General features: G+C 43.1%; 1 protein-coding gene across 3 annotated transcripts; it reads left to right on the top strand.

Annotated features, from left to right (window-relative positions):
* Nucleotides 1-2,341: 2,341 nt before the first annotated feature.
* On the top strand, nucleotides 2,342-14,073 carry JMJD7 (jumonji domain containing 7). Of its 3 annotated transcripts, none has more exons than XM_065593067.1 (8): nucleotides 2,342-2,426; nucleotides 4,025-4,178; nucleotides 4,949-5,202; nucleotides 6,012-6,068; nucleotides 7,131-7,226; nucleotides 8,981-9,057; nucleotides 12,488-12,647; nucleotides 13,870-14,073. In XM_065593067.1, the coding sequence occupies exons 2-8, from the start codon at nucleotides 4,036-4,038 to the stop codon at nucleotides 13,956-13,958; spliced, it is 876 nt and encodes a 291-aa protein (XP_065449139.1). In that variant the 5' UTR covers nucleotides 2,342-2,426; nucleotides 4,025-4,035; the 3' UTR covers nucleotides 13,959-14,073. The 3 variants fall into 3 exon arrangements, with proteins under 3 accessions (XP_065449139.1, XP_005284720.2, XP_008168141.1); XM_005284663.4 differs by lacking the exon at nucleotides 2,342-2,426 and adding an exon at nucleotides 2,432-2,581; XM_008169919.4 differs by lacking the exon at nucleotides 2,342-2,426 and adding an exon at nucleotides 2,779-2,918.
* The last annotated feature ends 2,453 nt before the right edge of the window (nucleotides 14,074-16,526 follow it).

Raw genomic sequence — 16,526 nt, 5'->3', positions numbered from 1 at the left:
AGCTTGGGCTCCAGCCTGAGCCTGGAACTCTACGCAGAAATGAAACAACCTGACAGCCCAAGCTCTGCGAGCCCGTGTCGGCTGGCATGGGCCAGCGGTGGCTTTTTCTTTGCTGTGTAGCTTTACCCAAAGAGAGTTAATGCACATAAGTTACACTGCCCTAACTTCACACCTTTAGTGTCCCTCCATGTAGACCAGGGGTTCCCAGCTTTGGGCCGCGGCTTGTTCAGGTTAAGTCCCTGGCGGGCCGCGAGACGCTGTGTTTACCTGAACCTCCGCAGGTTCGGCCGCTCACAGCTCCCAGTGGCCGCAGTTCGCCGTTCTCAGCCAATGGGAGCTGCAGGAAGCAGTGCGGGCCGGGCCACCGCTTCCTGCAGCTGTCATTGGCCAGGAACGGCAAACCGCAGCCACTGTGAGCGGCCGAACCTGCGAACGCACAGATAAACACAGCATCTCGCGGCCCGCCAGGGGCTTACCCCGAACAAGCCGCGGAACCCCTGATGTAGATAAGCCCTTAATAAGGAAAGGGAAGGGAACGAAAAGTTAAGGAGAGGAAACCTCTTAAAACATTTTAAACTCAAGGAATTAACTAGTTTCCATGACTCCCACGCAAATGGGGGGGGATGAGGCATTCAGCTGCAAATACCATTAATGGGGAAGGAGCAATGTTAGCCACACAATCAGTATCAGAGTTGTCAAGCTATTAATAATAATAGTTCATTTAACATCTAGGTCAGCATTATAGCCTGTGTCCTCAGAGCTAAGAAAATGTATGTTTTTACTGTAGGGTAAATAACATGCATTAGCTATCCCACTGTAAAAACATAGTGGGCACAAGGCACTTTAGTTTCACCAAAAGGCAAACTAGAGGAGGTCAGCACTATGCCCCCCCCCCCTTCCCCCGGCCAATGAATGCAAAGGAGTAATAGGCTCATGGTGTGCACTTTACAGGATGGGGAGTTACTTACAGAAATGAGGATTTTTAATAAGTTTTCAATTACAAAGCGGGGGGGGGGGGGGGGGGGAGGAGAAGATTCAGATGTTACTGGAAAAGTCCAAAATGGTATTGAATGTTACAGGAATGTACAACTGTTTTAGGCATATATGGATTCTTTGGGCAAGGTAAGAGCAAAAGTATGAAGTTTGTGTGCCCTAGTGGCTCAGAAACAAAAAGGCAAATTAAAAAAAAAAAAAGTATTTGTTTATTATTAATTTAATGACTTTTTGATGCATAACTCATGATTTTTTAATTCTTCTGGTTCTTAAGCTATTTTGGGGTTATGCACCTATATTTAATACAAAATGACAATAGAAATTTGCCTCTGAGAAAAGGATTTCATAAAAGATTGCCCTTAGAACCAGATTTTTAAAGGTCTTTAGGTGACTAATAGGATTTTCAAAAGCATCCAGGTGCTTTCAACTTTTAAAAATCAGGCCTGCTCTACTGAATATTTAGGAACCAAGTTCCACGTACAAGTGGTGACATGTGAAAAAGCACTAGGGTGCTTGATAAAGAGGCAAAATAACAATTGACAAAGGCAATCCCTAGTGGTGGATCAAACAAAAGATGCCTTGACATCAACCAAGGAAATCAGTCAGCCTTGATGTCATATGATCCCAAAGAATAAATTTGTGTACAAGAAACTTCCCCCCAAACTTTAGTCTTAGAATTAAAAACTAATATAGCAATATAACCAGGCAGCATTATAGTAGAAACACTATGGGCTGTAATTGCTGAGGCTATTCTCAAGCATCTATTAATATTTTCAATGATTAGTTGCTATCAAAAATGTTAAATAGCACAATGACATCCCTCTTCACAATGTTAACAAAGGTAAATGAAGTGCTAAGAGGCGGCAATAAAAACAACATTTGAAAAAGTAAATAAGTGAAACCACAGTGTGTGGTGGATTACGAGGACAAGGCCGTTCGGTTCAGGCAAGCAGAACACTAGCTCAGCTCTGTGAACTCCTGCGGGGCTTTATGCGGATATATGAACTGCGAGGGGACTTCGTTTAAACACTAGTACAACCATGAGTGATAATTATAATTTTTAGGGGTATGGCCGCTCTCCCTTAGCAGCTCAATCCGAGGCAGGAGGCTGCACCTTAACAACACAGCCCTGGGAAACGGGTGCTGAGATGCGCCCTCCTTTTGCAACCAGGGCAGAGGGCTCACCCCAGCTGGGGTAACTCTATCCCCTCTGCCCCAGCCTGGCAGCCCATCCCCAAACCCAGCACCTGCCCCTTGGCCCCGGTCCTTCACCTGCCTCCAGCTGTTTGACCCGCGCGTGCACTCTGTTGATCCTGCGCAGACCCTGCCCCCTTAAGCACGTGGAATCCCCAGTAAGAGCAGAGCGAGGGCAGCGGCTTCAGCAGATGTTACTGAGCATGCTCAGTAACCGCCGAGTGGCACGTTGCGTCGAGGTGCGTGACTGCGTCACAGCTTGCGTCAGTACGGCCGGCTGGCGGCAGCGGCTGCTCAGGGATGGCCGGTGCGGGTGGGGAAGGGGAGGCACCAGCGCTGCGAGCGCTGCGGGCGGTGCGAAGGTGTCTGGTGGCGTTCCCGGCGGAGGCCCGGGGTGAGCGCGAGCGAGCTGGGCTCTGATCGGCTGCCATCGGCCTGAGGGGGGCTGGGAGCTCTCTGGTGGCTCGGCCCCGCCATCCCGGGGCTCCCTGCAAAGGGGGAGGGGCGTGCTCGTGCCGTGCTTCGCCTCGCCTCGCCTGGCGGGAGATTGAGAGGGGCGGGCTGTGGAGCGCTAGTAGGGGGGAGCAGCCCAACGCGCGCGCGCGGGGGGGTTTGTTGTCCGTCACCCTCCCTTCGCCGCAGTGCCCAGTGAACACTTCGGAGAAAGACTCGGATTTGGTGACCGTTGCGGCCCTGTGATTCTATGGACACCCCCTGACCCGTTAGTGAAGGTGTGAGAGCCAATAATAAACCTCTCCGAGCCCCCCCGAAGTCTTGCAGCAAGATCAGGGAAGACCAGACTTTACATTCCTGACGCTACCAAAAGTACAAACTTAGCAGAAAAGGAAGGGGGGGGGGACACCTTTGGGGCCTTTGTCATATGTCGTAGAGAAGCAAAGCAGTGCACAAATCCAACTGTTAAAAAATCTGTTGCAGGACACTGCTAAAGATCCAATGGCACCATGTGGGGAACTTTGAAAAACATTGTTTAGAGATGGTTCTCCTATGTTCTGCTTTTGATTTAGTGTAATCTCTAAATTAAAAAAAACATAACTAAAGATTTATTTGACAGCAGAGCATGTATTATATATTTATTTGTGTAGACAGTAATGATATTTGGGCACCCAATTTGGAAAATGGCCTTAAAGGCAGGTCTCTATGTTACATTTAGGCGCCTAAATGAAAGTTGCCTGATTAGAGGTGCTGAATGTTTCAGAAGGTGAGGCTATCTCTAGGCATCTTTGTTGTATGAGCCCCACTATTGGTGCTGTAAAAGCAGCAAAGAGTCCTGTGGCATCTTATAGACTAACAGACGTATAGGAGCATGAGCTTTCGTGGGTGAATACCCACTTCTTCGGATGCATACATACGTCTGTTAGTCTGTAAGGTGCCACAGGACTCTTTGCTGCTTTTACAGATCCAGACTAACATGGCTACCCCTTTTGATGCCATTGGTGCTGTTTCCTTCTTTCAGCTTCACATGGTCTTTTATCTGTATGAAGTATTATCACATGGGAGATGAATCACAGCAACTGATTGACCACAACTTGTTTCAACCTGTTGTGTGGCTTTGCATATGAGGAGTCTGACAGTGGAGACCACCTCATCAATATGTAGGGTTTTGACACCTGGAGACTACAGGTTCCAGCATACAGCATGACCAGTTCTAAGCTGGAGCACTGCATGTAGGGATGTATAGTCTCCATGGTCCTGTCTACACTGGGGAAACTTTCTAACGTGTTTTAAAACTGATTAGAACAGTGTAGAGATGGTTTAAAGTGGCCTGGACTGCTTTCAAGACTTCCGTAAGATTGATTTTTTTTCTTTGCCTGGGCAGAGTTGGGACTGATGGAATCAGTGCCATACCTAGATAGCCTTCTGTCTCCGCTGGAATTTTATCGGGAATGGGTGTGTCCAAACAAGCCATGTATAATTCGGAATGCCTTTGGTCACTGGCCAGCTCTGAAGAAGTGGACGTTAACTTATCTCAGGTAGGAATCCGCTTTGAAGCTAGGCAGTAGCTCAGCTGAACATTAAAAACCATCAGAAGAGAGCTTCTTGTTGTTTTGGTTTTTTTTAATTATTGATAAGACTGGCTCAAATGAACCTGGGATCCTATGTGAAGACTTCTATTGGGCATCCCAGCTGCAGCGCCCAAAATTCAGAAGTTACTTTCTTCCCCCAACTACTGTACTGTACTTAGTTCCATTAAAGGCTATGGGAGATTTGGTTTTGTGTGCCAGAACTTGTGGGGGAGCGGAGGGGGGCAGAGAGAGAGGAAAATAGTGTTTGGAGGCTTGTTAAACAGGAGGAACATGCAGAGTGCCCCAGTCAGGGCTGCAATAGATAGTGATGTCTTGATTCCCCAGCAGACTCAGATTTTCACTACAGCGCTCATTCAGCACAAAGCAGGCCATGCTGCACACCTTGTGACTGTGGCGCATGAGCAGAAACATGCTGGCATTTCATCCTATTCTGATTGGGGTGGTTTTTCTGTGGCTGTAGGTTTGGCAGCATTGCCTGAGCCAGCCCTGGTGGCATTAATTATGATTATTAAAAAAAAAAAAAAACACTTAAGCATCTCTTGTTTTAAAAAAAAACTGGGTGTGGACATGAAATAATTCAGTGATTGAAACTTTTATGTCAAAGAGAGAGGATTTCTCGGTGCATCCACACAGCAAAATGTGATTTTAAAAAAGCTATCTAAAGTATATGTTTGTAGATTCCTCGATTGGCTCTGAACCTCAGATATATTTTGCAGGAAGGTAGCAGGCTCCAAGATGGTGAGTGTGGCAGTGACACCAAATGGTTATGCCGATGCTGTTTATCAGGACCGGTTTGTCATGCCAGAGGAGCGGCACATGCTTTTCAGCAACTTCCTGGACATTGTGGAGAAGAAAGTGATCTCTCCAAGTGTGTTCTATGTGCAGAAACAGTGTTCAAACCTGACTGAGGAGTTCCCTGAACTTTTAGGTGATGTGGAGCCTGAAGTACCATGGATGAGTGAGGCACTCGGTAAACACCCCCAGCAATCAGTGAATACTTGTATAGCACTTTAAACTTCTGTGATGTTTACATGTTTATTTGTCAACTCAGGAAGGAGGGAGCTAGTAAAATAGCCTAACCTTGCCCTTTGGATTGGAGGACTCCAAAACAGCTTGCTTGCCTACTGGGTTCATAGAGTGTGAAACTGTGCCATTGTATTAATATACCTCATTTTCATCCACAAGTGGCAAAAATGTTGGTGGCTTCCTGGGGACCTGTCTACACTACTGCTCATGACGTTGCTACCACCTGTGGAGCTAAACTGATAGCAAAAGGGGAATTTTTTTAAAGCCTATTATAGACCGTACTCTAGAGTGCTGCTTTAATATTACCTTTCTGCCCCTTGTTGTGCAGTTGAAGGTGCTTGCTTATGGTAGTAAAGGATTATTCGTTACAGCTGACTTTACTTCTAGAGCATAATTCATTCCTTTTAATGTGGTTCTCCTGACCCCTTTGGGGTTTTGGTACATGAAATGCTAGTTTGTGATTTGAGCTATATATTGGGGACACAGGTCTCCAGAAATTGTGAACTGAAGGTCATAAGCACAGCCTTGGGGATGAATAATGCTCCATCAGTTAGTACAATGGGTCACTGCGACAGCCTTCAGTCTAGAAGGAGCTCATAATTATTAGCTATTAGCAATCAAGGCTGACGTATTTACTGAGGTGCGTGGAGAATATAAACAAACTGAGTTGGCAGAAAAATCTTCGTCTGCGGCTCTTTAAACATAATATTGAAATTTTCTGTTGAAAATTACTTCCTCTTCCTCCTCTTGCAGGAAAGAAGCCCGATGCTGTGAATTTCTGGCTTGGCGAGTCTGCTGCTGTGACATCCTGTGCGTAGCATATGATGCTGTCAGGTCTTGTATGTGCCCTCAGCTCAGATTTTGACATACTTGTTTTGAGGGGCAAGGGGGTGGGTCTCTTTGTGGACTCCTAATGGATAGGTCTTCATATGTAATGATCTTTCTTCCTACCCACCTTGTCCCAGCACTTGGCTGATGTATCTGTATGTGCATCTGGCTTATTGTTTCAGGTGGAATACTGAAGATTTCTGCCCCATAAATCTTGGACCTTGGTTTAAAGTAAAGCAATAAAATTTCAGTCTCGTGCTTAATAGTTCAGACTAATTGCTATAAGTGTCAGGATTTTCCCTTCCCTAGTAAAATTAATTTGCACAATTAATAACATTAGGGGTGTTTTCCTCTTCTTCTGAAGTTTATTAGTAACTCCCATACAGTACATTGGATATTGGACTTGGTAGATCACTGGTCTGAGGTGGTATGGCGCCTCCTGTTTTTCTCTGTTTTTGTCCTAGCCATCTCTTTTTTCTGTGAGATTTTGAGTTTAGAGCGGAGCAGAAATGGATGGTTTAGTGGTGTCGTCATCAAGTTTGAAATACATTTACTCTCTGGAATCAGTTTCAGTTCCCGGAATGATTGACTCAACCCTTTATTCTTCTGAGGTAGATTGAGAACCTTGCAATTTGCTCTGTATGGGGGTATTTTGGATGAGACTTTAAAAACTGAGGTAATGTCTGCTCTCCTTGGACATTGAAGATCTCAGGACATGTTCATAAGAGGAGGCACTAGCCAAAATTCCTGCCTGCCCTCAAACTTGTTCAATGTGTTTCTGTGCAGGTTGCTTGCCAGGTTCCACCCCAGAAGTGACTGTTTTTCTGTGGTGCTCTCTGTATGTTGCTGGTGAAGTGATTTGGAATCCTTTTTGATAAAAAGTGCTGCATACTTATGAAATATTATTTCATTATTACTTCTTTCTCCTCTGGCCCAAGAGGAAGAAGCAGCCTATCACTGCCAATAAGAGTTGTCACTTTCAGTTTGCTACAGTTTGTGATCCAGAGTTTGTGATGTGGTGCTTTTCTTCTTTCTCAATCCTAGTACATAAAGATCACTACGAGAACTTGTACTGTGTGATTTCTGGCGAGAAACATTTTCTGCTGCATCCACCAAGTGACCGCCCCTTCATCCCCTACGGTACATGCTTTAGAGTGTTTGTGTGTGTATATGTATAGAGAGAAGTGACTAAAATAATTAAAGGTAGAGACAGGAATAATGTTCTGATAATTTTTTCAGTGTTACATTTTGCAATGTGAATAGAGATATCTACTACTCCGCACAGTAAGTATTTGGTAATAGATTTCTATTCCTGGGGCTGGATCCTCAGCTGGTATAAATTATTGACTTCAGTGTAGTTGCTCTGATTTATACCAGCTGAGAATCTAGCACCTGGCTCTATGCTCTTAAGTGTCGGACTGGCTGGAATTCCTCCAGCTTTAGAATGATTAAAATATCTCATCTGCAGTGAAGCTTGCAGGATCCTCATGCCCTGTAGTTCTTGATTCCTCCTGCTGATTCTCTTTCTTTCTGGAAAAAAGCAGGGAAATTAAATACAAATGTGTACATTAATGAAATATTAAAGTTACAAATGTAAATGCTGAAATCTAACAAAGAACAAAATAAGGTTCTTATAGTAACATTAGGTTGACCACAATACCTATAGCTTTTATTTCCTATTTGTGTTACTTTTACAAGTGCACATTAATATTAATATTTATGTTAAAGATATACAAAAAATGCTATACAAGATGGACTATGTGAACCTGTTCACAAGAACCTTAATTTTTTTTAACTCCCTGACTTTTGAGCTTTTAGATTTATAACCCTAATGTAAGACTAAGATCAGTTCGTGTGTGTTATTTTTATATATTATCATTTTTCTAATATTGCTCTGGTATTATTTGAAACTTGCACTTTTATAAAACCTGTTGGAGCTAAGACTTTGCTGAAGTTTCTTAATCTGTGTTGCAAGGCAGATCATGATATCTAAAGATCAGCAAAAGAACCATTGGAGTGCAGAGTTAGAAAACCACATGTGTAGAAGCAATGAAAGAAGAGCAGCCCAGGTTTTCTAAAATGGCTGATAAGCCAAATAAGATAAAATTAGAAGTGAAAGGTTAGCCACAAGTCATTAAGAACTTAAATGAGAGCTCTCTTGGTAGAATGACCAAAGCAGAAAGGACAGATAATAGAGTGCTGGGTAAGATAGGGGAGAAATTGTGACTTGAAAATGGAATGGTAATTGGAACAAAGTAGGCTCAAGAGTAAGTGGCATGTGTGTGTTGAGGAAAAGGAAAAAATTAATTCATTTGAAGGAAGAGAGGACAGAGCCCAAGAAAAGGTAGGCATTGGTCAACGTTGTGATGGAGTGCAGAGCTGGTAATAGGGAGGACAGAAATTGGAGGACTTGTGGTCACGGAATGAACAAAGGGAAGAAGGAAGCAGAGGAAAGAAAACTGGAAATGGTGGTTGTTTGATGGTGTCTTAATATTTGCGTCCATCTGTGAAAGTGTCATGTACTATGTCACTAAGGCCTGGTCCACACTAACCCCCCACTTCAAACTAAGGTACGCAAATTCAGCTACGTTAATAACGTAGCTGAATTCGAAGTACCTTAGTTCGAACTTACCGCGGGTCCAGACATGGCAGGCAGGCTCCCCCGTCGATGCCGCGTACTCCTCTCGCCGAGCTGGAGTACCGGCGTTGACGGCGAGCACTTCTGGGATCAGTCCGGGATCAATTTATCGCGTCTAGATAAGACGCGATAAATCGATCCCAGAAGATCGATTGCTTACTGCCGAACCCAGAGGTAAGTGTAGACCTATCCTAAGACTCTGTATTTATTATTAAGATTAATGCCATTTAACCCTTTCCGTGCTCTACACTTTCAGAACTCTACCTTCCTGCAACATATTGCATATCAGAAGATGGTTCGTTTCAGGTTGTGGATGAGAAGGCTGCAGACAAGGTACTTAGGACATCTTTATATTAAAAGAACACCATCAACTTGACTAATTTTTTTTTAATTGACAAAAGTAGTTTCAGGTATTACACCATACCCTGTGACCCCTTGCAAGTTTTTGTGGTTATTATTTGAGTATGTCCTGTTTCTAAGATGACTCTTTAACTGCATACTGGGAACCATTGAAATCAATAGCTATTAAAGGAATAGCCTTTCAAAATAATGTCTTCTGTGCGCTGAACACAAACAGATCCATTACAAGTCTTTTTTACATAATACCAGATAAAGGAATTTAGCTCATCGGGGGGAATTTCTCTGCTGTGCATACCTTGTGTTGGCTCTCTGCAGAGGGGTGAATTTCATCCTAGAAAAATATCTTCTGGTGCCATAAAACATAGTAGTTATCTTTATAAACAAAACATGTTTTCTTCATAGTAGTAATTATTATTTGGTCAGAATGATCGAAAGGAGGCACCATACAAAACATATACAAATACTAGGTCCCTATCCCAAAGAGAAGTATGGCCCAGTGCTTAGGGTGTTAGCCTGGGATTGGGGGGGCTTGGGTCAGTTTCCTGTTCTATCATAGACATTCTATGTGGCCTTGGGCAAGTCACTCAGCCTCTTTGCATCTCAGTTCTTCAGTTGTAAAATGAGAATAGTAATACTTCAATAATACACAGACATGTTGAGGGAAAATATGTTAAAGATTAGGAGGTGTTTAGATATCATGATAATGCAGGCTAATAAGTACAGAAAACTTACAATTCAATTTTAGACATGACGAAAAGGAAGATAAGAAGGGATAAAGATTGCAGTTATAAAATTATGCAGTTATTCTAAAATCATAGATTTTTAAGGCCAAAAGGCACTATTGTGATCATGTAGTCTGACCTCCTACACATCACAGGCCACAGAACTTCACCAACCCCATCCTGTAATAGAACCATAACCTCTGGCTGAGTTAGTAAAGTCGTCAAATGATGATTTAAAGACTTCAAATTACAGAGAATCCACTATTTACTCTTGTTTAAATCACCAAGTGACCTGTGATGTCCCATGCTGCAGAGGAAGGCGAAAACCCTCCAGGGTCTTTGCCAATCTGAGCTGGGGGGGAAATTCCTTCCCGACCCCAAATATGGCGGTCATTTGAACTCTGAGTATGTCAGCAAGACCCACCAACCAGTCCCCTGGGAAGAATTCTCTGTAGTAACTCAGAGCCCTCTCCATCTAGTGCCCCGTTTCCAGCCATTGGGGATTTTTCCTAATAGCAGTTGCAGATTGCCTACAATGGCATGTGGCCCATCTCATCATACCATCCCCTCCATACATTTATTAAGCTCAGTCTTGAAGCTAGTTAAGTTTATTTTTGTCTCTTACTGTTCCCTTTGTAAGGCTGTTCCAGAACTTCACTCCTCTGATGGTTAGAAACCTTCATTTAATTTAAAGCCTAAACTTGTTGATGACCAGTTTATATCATTTGTTCTTGTGTCAACACTGGCACTTAAATACCGGGGAGGCAGAGGAGTTATCCTTGTGATGTAGAGAGCAATCAATCTCCCCTCCGCCTTTATTTGGTTAGGCTAAACAAGCCAAGCACCTTGAGTCTCCTCTCATAAGATAGGCTTTCCATGTCTCTGATCATCCTAGTAGCCCTTCTCTGTACCTGTTTCTGTTTGAAATCATCTTTCCTAAACATGGGAGACCCACATTGCACACACAATTCTAGATGAGGTCTCACCAGTGCCTTGTATAATAGCAGTAACGCTTCCTGTCTCTACTGGAAATACCTCGCTTGATGCATCCTATGATTGCATTAGCCTTTTTTCACAATTACATCGCACTGGTGGTTCACAATCATCCTGTGATCCACCAATACACCTAGTTCTTTCTTCTCTGTCATTTCCAACTGATACATCCCAAGCTTATAGCAAAAATTTGTGATGGTAGGCTCTCAGCACATGATCTTTCATTTTGCACTATTAAATTTCATCCCATTTCTATTATTCCCATTTTGAAGGTCCTCCAGATTTTCTTGTATGATATTCTGGTCCTCCTCCATATTGGCAATACCTCCCAACTTTGTGTCATCTGCAAATTTTATTCGGGCACGCACACTTTTTGTGCCAAAGTCATTAATAAAAATGTTAAATAAGATTGGTCCGAAGACTGATCCCTGGGGAACTCCACTAGTAATCTCCCTCCAGCTGGACCAGTTCACCTTTCATTATGGCCCATTGTTGTCTCCCCTTTAACCAATTCCTTATCCACCTTTCAGTTCTCCTATTAATCCCCATTTTCTAATACTTTAACTAATAATTTCCCATGTAGAACTGTATCAAATGTCTTACTGAAATCCACAAAGATTAGATCTGCATTTCCTTTGGCTAGAAAATGTTATTTTCTCAAAGAAAGAGATCAGGTTGGTCTGGCACGATCTACCTTTTGTAAAACCATGATGTATTTTATCCCAATTACTGTTTACCTCTGTGTCCTTTACTACTATCTTTCAAAATTTGTTCCAAGACCTTGCATTCAACTCAGGTCCAACTAAAAGGCCTGTAGGGGAAAAGACTGATCGGGGAAACTTTCTTAAAAATAAGTGATCTATTACCTATTCTCCAGTCATAGGATACTAGGCCCGAGCTTACATATTCATTAAAAATACTTGTCATTGGGCCTACAATTTCATGTCAGTTCCTTTTAATATTCTTGAATGGAGGTTATCTGAGCCCCCTGATTTGGTCCCATTAAGCTGATTGAGTTTAACTTCCACCACAGATGTGGTAATTTCTACTTCCATATCCTTGTTTCCATTAGCTACTCTGGCACTACCCCTAAGCTCCTCGTTTCCCTTATACAATTTGAGGCACAGTATTCAATTAAGAGTTGGGCCATGCCTAGATTATCTTTAATCTCCACCCCATCCTCAGTGTTTAGTGGTCCCACTTCTTTCCTCGATTTTGGCATATGTGTATCACCCAAACAATTGTAGGTTACCCAAGCTCAACTTATCTTCTGCTTTTGTTGGCCTTCATACTTCCTACCAATAGGCTAACTATGTCTGTCTTCATTCAGCAATCCTTCAAGTATGCCATTTTCCCCCTGTCCATTTTCTATCCCAGGTCCATTCCCTGCCATGTAACCTCTGTCACAAACAATCAGATCCCTTTTCCTATGCCCAAAACAGTGTCCACAGAGTCTGCAGTTAGTACTTGGTAAATGTAAGGCTCCATCACCATGTCTTATAGAAAGGAGCATTCTTGTAATATGGTAAAGTGGATTTTACAGGATTTACAACTGTATATTTTCTAGTACATTTTATTTACAAGCTCAATAAATGAATGTTTTTGTTTATTAACTCCATTTTCAGGGGGACCCTAACATTTTATATCTTGTTAAATGCCACATGTACAACATACTCTTCTCCTTGCAGGTGCCATGGATTCCGCTGGATCCTTTAAATCCAGATCTTGAACAATACCCAGAGTATGCCCAGGCCAGGCCTTTGCGGTGCACAGTGAAAGCTGGTGAGATGTTGTACCTCCCCTCCCTCTGGTTTCATCATGTTCAGCAGTCACATGGTTGTATAGCAGGTAAGAAGAGCTGTTAGGAAAAAACATATTTTCAGTCCATGATGGCATAGTCCATTTTCTCCAGCAAAACATGGTTGGGTACAAGGGCACTTTCACATAGTCTTTTCTTCTTCATCCCTGGTAGAATTAGCTATCTTGGCATGTGACTATAGTGTTACCTCCTTGCAAATACTGTTCTGACCATATCTTGTATAGAATTGCTAAAGAATGTAGTGAAATGGGTGAAGAAGGTAGGAAAAATCCACTAGTCTTTGAGGCTGCAGAGAGAGCCACAACACAGTCACCCCTGTAGTAGTTTGTTTTGTTAGAGAGAGCTAAGCAGGCTATTTGATTGGTGGCTGCAAATTGACTGACTCCACACCATAGGCAAAGAAACTGCACAAGGAAGTTTGGGTTTTAAGTGTCTGTTATTATCAGACCAGTAAAAATGAGTCTTTAATGCATAAAAGAAAACCAAACAAATATACAAGTTACTTGTTGTCTCTGCCTTTAACAAAAATCCCTTCCTCTGCTCATAAGATATCATGTGTCTCTCCCTCCCGCCCCCCTCCCATCCTCCCCTTGGAGAGCTCCAGACTTGCAAACCTTTCTCCTCTTATACGCCTATACCATTACTGTCTGTATTGCAGGATGCAAGGAAGGGCTCTACTGTATTTGTTCTCCCATAGCCAGAGCAACTCCTTCCATGCAGAGAAAAAATATGTAACAGATGAGTGTTGAATAACATCAACCCAGTTATGAAAGCAAAGATACAACACTGCTTGCAGATATTGGAGGCATTTTAGTACTTGCCATAGCATGGTAAAAAGACCCATTAATTTTCATTTTAATTAAGAGGCAAAATTTAAACACTGGGGGGAGAGAGAGGTTCAAATCTAGAGTAGGTCATAAATTAAAATGAATTTGTATTCTTGGCCTAGATCACAGCACACATTTTCTGTTTCTAAATGTTTTGCAAGTCTGCTCAGGAAAGTCCCAGGACTGGCATTTTGGGGGTTAATATGAGTTAGGATTGAGGTGCATTGGGAGAGCTATGTAACAGATGCTGACTCACTGCCTGCCTGCATTATGCTTGGCTCTAGTCAGAGCTGGAATTCTTTTAAAGTTCATCCAGTTTTGAAAAATGAGTGCCTGCATTACCTTCTAAAGCAGCATATGAATATGGCCATAAGGCATTTCTAACACCAGACTATAACAATTTTCCTATCTCTTGTCTCCTCAGTGAATTATTGGTATGACATGGAATATGACCTGAAGTACAGCTACTATCAACTTCTAGATTCTCTCACAAAAGCTGTGACACTGGTGTAGCTGAGACTGGGGACTCAGTCATAAACCTTTCTGATGTGACTGAGTTATATGCGTCTGCCTGGAGTACAAATATGCTTGAGTCAGAACTACTAAACATTAAATTATCCTCAACAAATGTCTGTCAGAGGATATTTGTCTTGCTTGCCTTTGGAGATGGTATCATGCAGTCGTTCAGTGAAATTCCAGGCCAAATGGCTATCTTTTTTTGGCTTGACAGGAGAGAGCTTGTTGACAATATTTCAAAGCCTTCATGCTTAGCCTCAGATGCCTCAAGGAAGGCAGAATTTTAGTGGAGCCACTGCAGGTTTTGGAAACCTCAAAAATGTAAACCATGTGTGTTCCTTTCCATTTGCTAGACTCTTTAGAGCAGTGGTTTTCAAACTGTGGGTCGCAACCCTGTACTGGGTCACGGAATGTAAGTCAGTGGGTCGCAGCGGCTCTGGTCAGCACCGCTGACCGGGCTGTTAAGTCCCATTGGAGGTGCTGCCCGGCTAAGGCAGGCTAGTCCCTACCTGTTCCAACACCGCGCTGTGCCCCAGAAGTGGCCAGCAGCAGGTCCGGCTCCTAGGCAGGGAGGGGGGCATGGGGACTCCGTGTGCTGCCCGAGCACCAGCTCCACACTCCCATTGGCTGGTAATCGGCTAATGGGAACTTGTGGGGGGAGGCTGTCGGAGAAAAACTGAGTTCTCACTATTTTGTTTAGGTACAGCAAGTCAGATGCTTTATTAACTCTCACATGTGCAGAGGGAGAGAGCAAAGCAGGTCTCTCCCTGGTAACTAATTACAGCAAGCATTTATACCTTTCATTACAGAAATAATGAGGGACAGCAGCATTTTGTTTATACATAGGCCATCTTGATATCTCATTTCCTCACTTGTTTTGACTCTTGCCAACATACAATTAGTTTCTATACCTTATCTACACAAGGTCTTCTACACCTTATCTATACTGAGGTCACAATGACTTCTTACACAGCTCTTTCTCACCCGTCTCACACAATCCTCGCTTCTACAAATCTCGCGTTATCAGGGTTATCAGGGTCACAGCTAGCTTGACTCTTGCTAACAAAGACTTTGTTAGTCTCTAAGGTGCCACAAGTCCTCCTGTTCTTCTTTTTGCGGATACAGACTAACACGGCTGCTACTCTGAAACCTAACAAAGACTGTCTCTTGCTAACGAAGCCTGACTCTTGCTAACAACCATCATGCATTGCAGTTCCCTTCTGTCAGTTCTTTTCTCTGCTTCCACAGCCCCCCCCCTTTTGTACTTCTAGTACAACAAACATTCTCAAATCTCTATTTGCATCAAGTCCTGGACTTCAGATTCTAAATCAGATGCTTCAATCTTAGGGGTTTTGATTGGATGCAATGATAATGCATGATTAGCATGAACATGAAAGGTATTACTATTATTACGTCTTTTACAACAACAACATAATCCTAAACTAACTAATAACAATACAAGCAATAACATTCCCATAGCAATACTATAATGGGGTTGTTGTACAGCCTTTGTCATAAAGCACACTACATCATATTTAGTACATAAGGTGGATACTCTATAAGCAGTGTGAAAGGCATACTTTTCTACTTGATATACATTTTGAAGCATGTGAATTTGCCCTTGTACCTCAGAGATTTTCTGAATCTCAGGTAACAATGAAAGCAAATTTTGAAATCTATCAGATAGTAAGCTAGTCCAATTAAAGGGTATCTGGAACCTAAGGGCTACTTGAAAAACTCTATCTGCAGGCCAGTAAATGATATGATTGCCTGCAGTGGTAGTGAGATTAAAATGTATGTCTTGTGATATGGTGTCATTAACATACACACAGCTATCATTAGTTTGGAAGAGTAAGTGTCCTGTCAGGGTAGTTCCTTGTCCCCTACCCTCCCAGCAAACGTAGTCATAGACAGTGACAACTTCTCCTGGCTTCAGTTTACGTGTACACTGAAGCTGTGGGGGTTCTAATGGCCAGAATGTCCACAGGTTACCTAACCCCATCCAAATGTCAGGTGTAATCCTAGGAGCACTAACTAAGAATCGATTGGGCATACCAGGTGGTCTAATTTCCCAGATGTCTCGATGAATTACCCAATCCCATATGCATCCTCCCCATGGACCCGGCAGGATACGGTATGTGGGAGCCCACACCCCCTGTACCGGTCCATATGCTTGGAAGGAGCACTGAGAACGTCCACACTTCCACCCAGAAAGTTTCCAAGTATGTCTCCATGGCCACAGGTCAGATGGTACTCCTGACGTGTCTGTAAGGGCAGTGGGCCAAGCCTGGTGCTCTAGATCATTCCGAATGGCCATTAGCTGGTCATTCAAGAAATCCTGAATCTCTGAGCATGCTAGATCCCACTGCAATGCCTTCCCAGCCTCAGTGATATTCAATACCATCTCTGTCAGTAACTTCTGGGTCATAGAACTAAGGGCGGAGATAACATGTAACTCACCAACTCCAGCCTGTACCTGGGTTAGTTGTGCTCCAGAAACAAGGCCTATGGCCTTCTCTAGTTGGCCCAATGAGTTTCATTGGAATGTGTAGTACTGTTTGTATC

The sequence above is a fragment of the Chrysemys picta genome, chromosome 4 (genome assembly GCF_011386835.1).
Source record: "Chrysemys picta bellii isolate R12L10 chromosome 4, ASM1138683v2, whole genome shotgun sequence".
Lineage (NCBI taxonomy): Eukaryota > Metazoa > Chordata > Testudines > Emydidae > Chrysemys > Chrysemys picta.
The sequence above is the reverse complement of the archived record's forward strand: the minus strand, read 5'-3'. Positions and strand labels throughout refer to the sequence as shown.

What these genes read in the sequence shown, in the direction of transcription:
- JMJD7 (XM_005284663.4), top strand. Translation starts at nt 2,488, where the DNA reads ATGGCCGGTGCGGGTGGGGAAGGGGAGGCACCAGCGCTGCGAGCGCTG. An exon ending in GTCTGCTGCTGTGACATCCT is followed by an intron (nt 6,069 to 7,130) that starts GTGCGTAGCATA and finishes TCTCAATCCTAG; the next exon opens with TACATAAAGATCACTACGAG. An exon ending in CCGCCCCTTCATCCCCTACG is followed by an intron (nt 7,227 to 8,980) that starts GTACATGCTTTA and finishes CTACACTTTCAG; the next exon opens with AACTCTACCTTCCTGCAACA.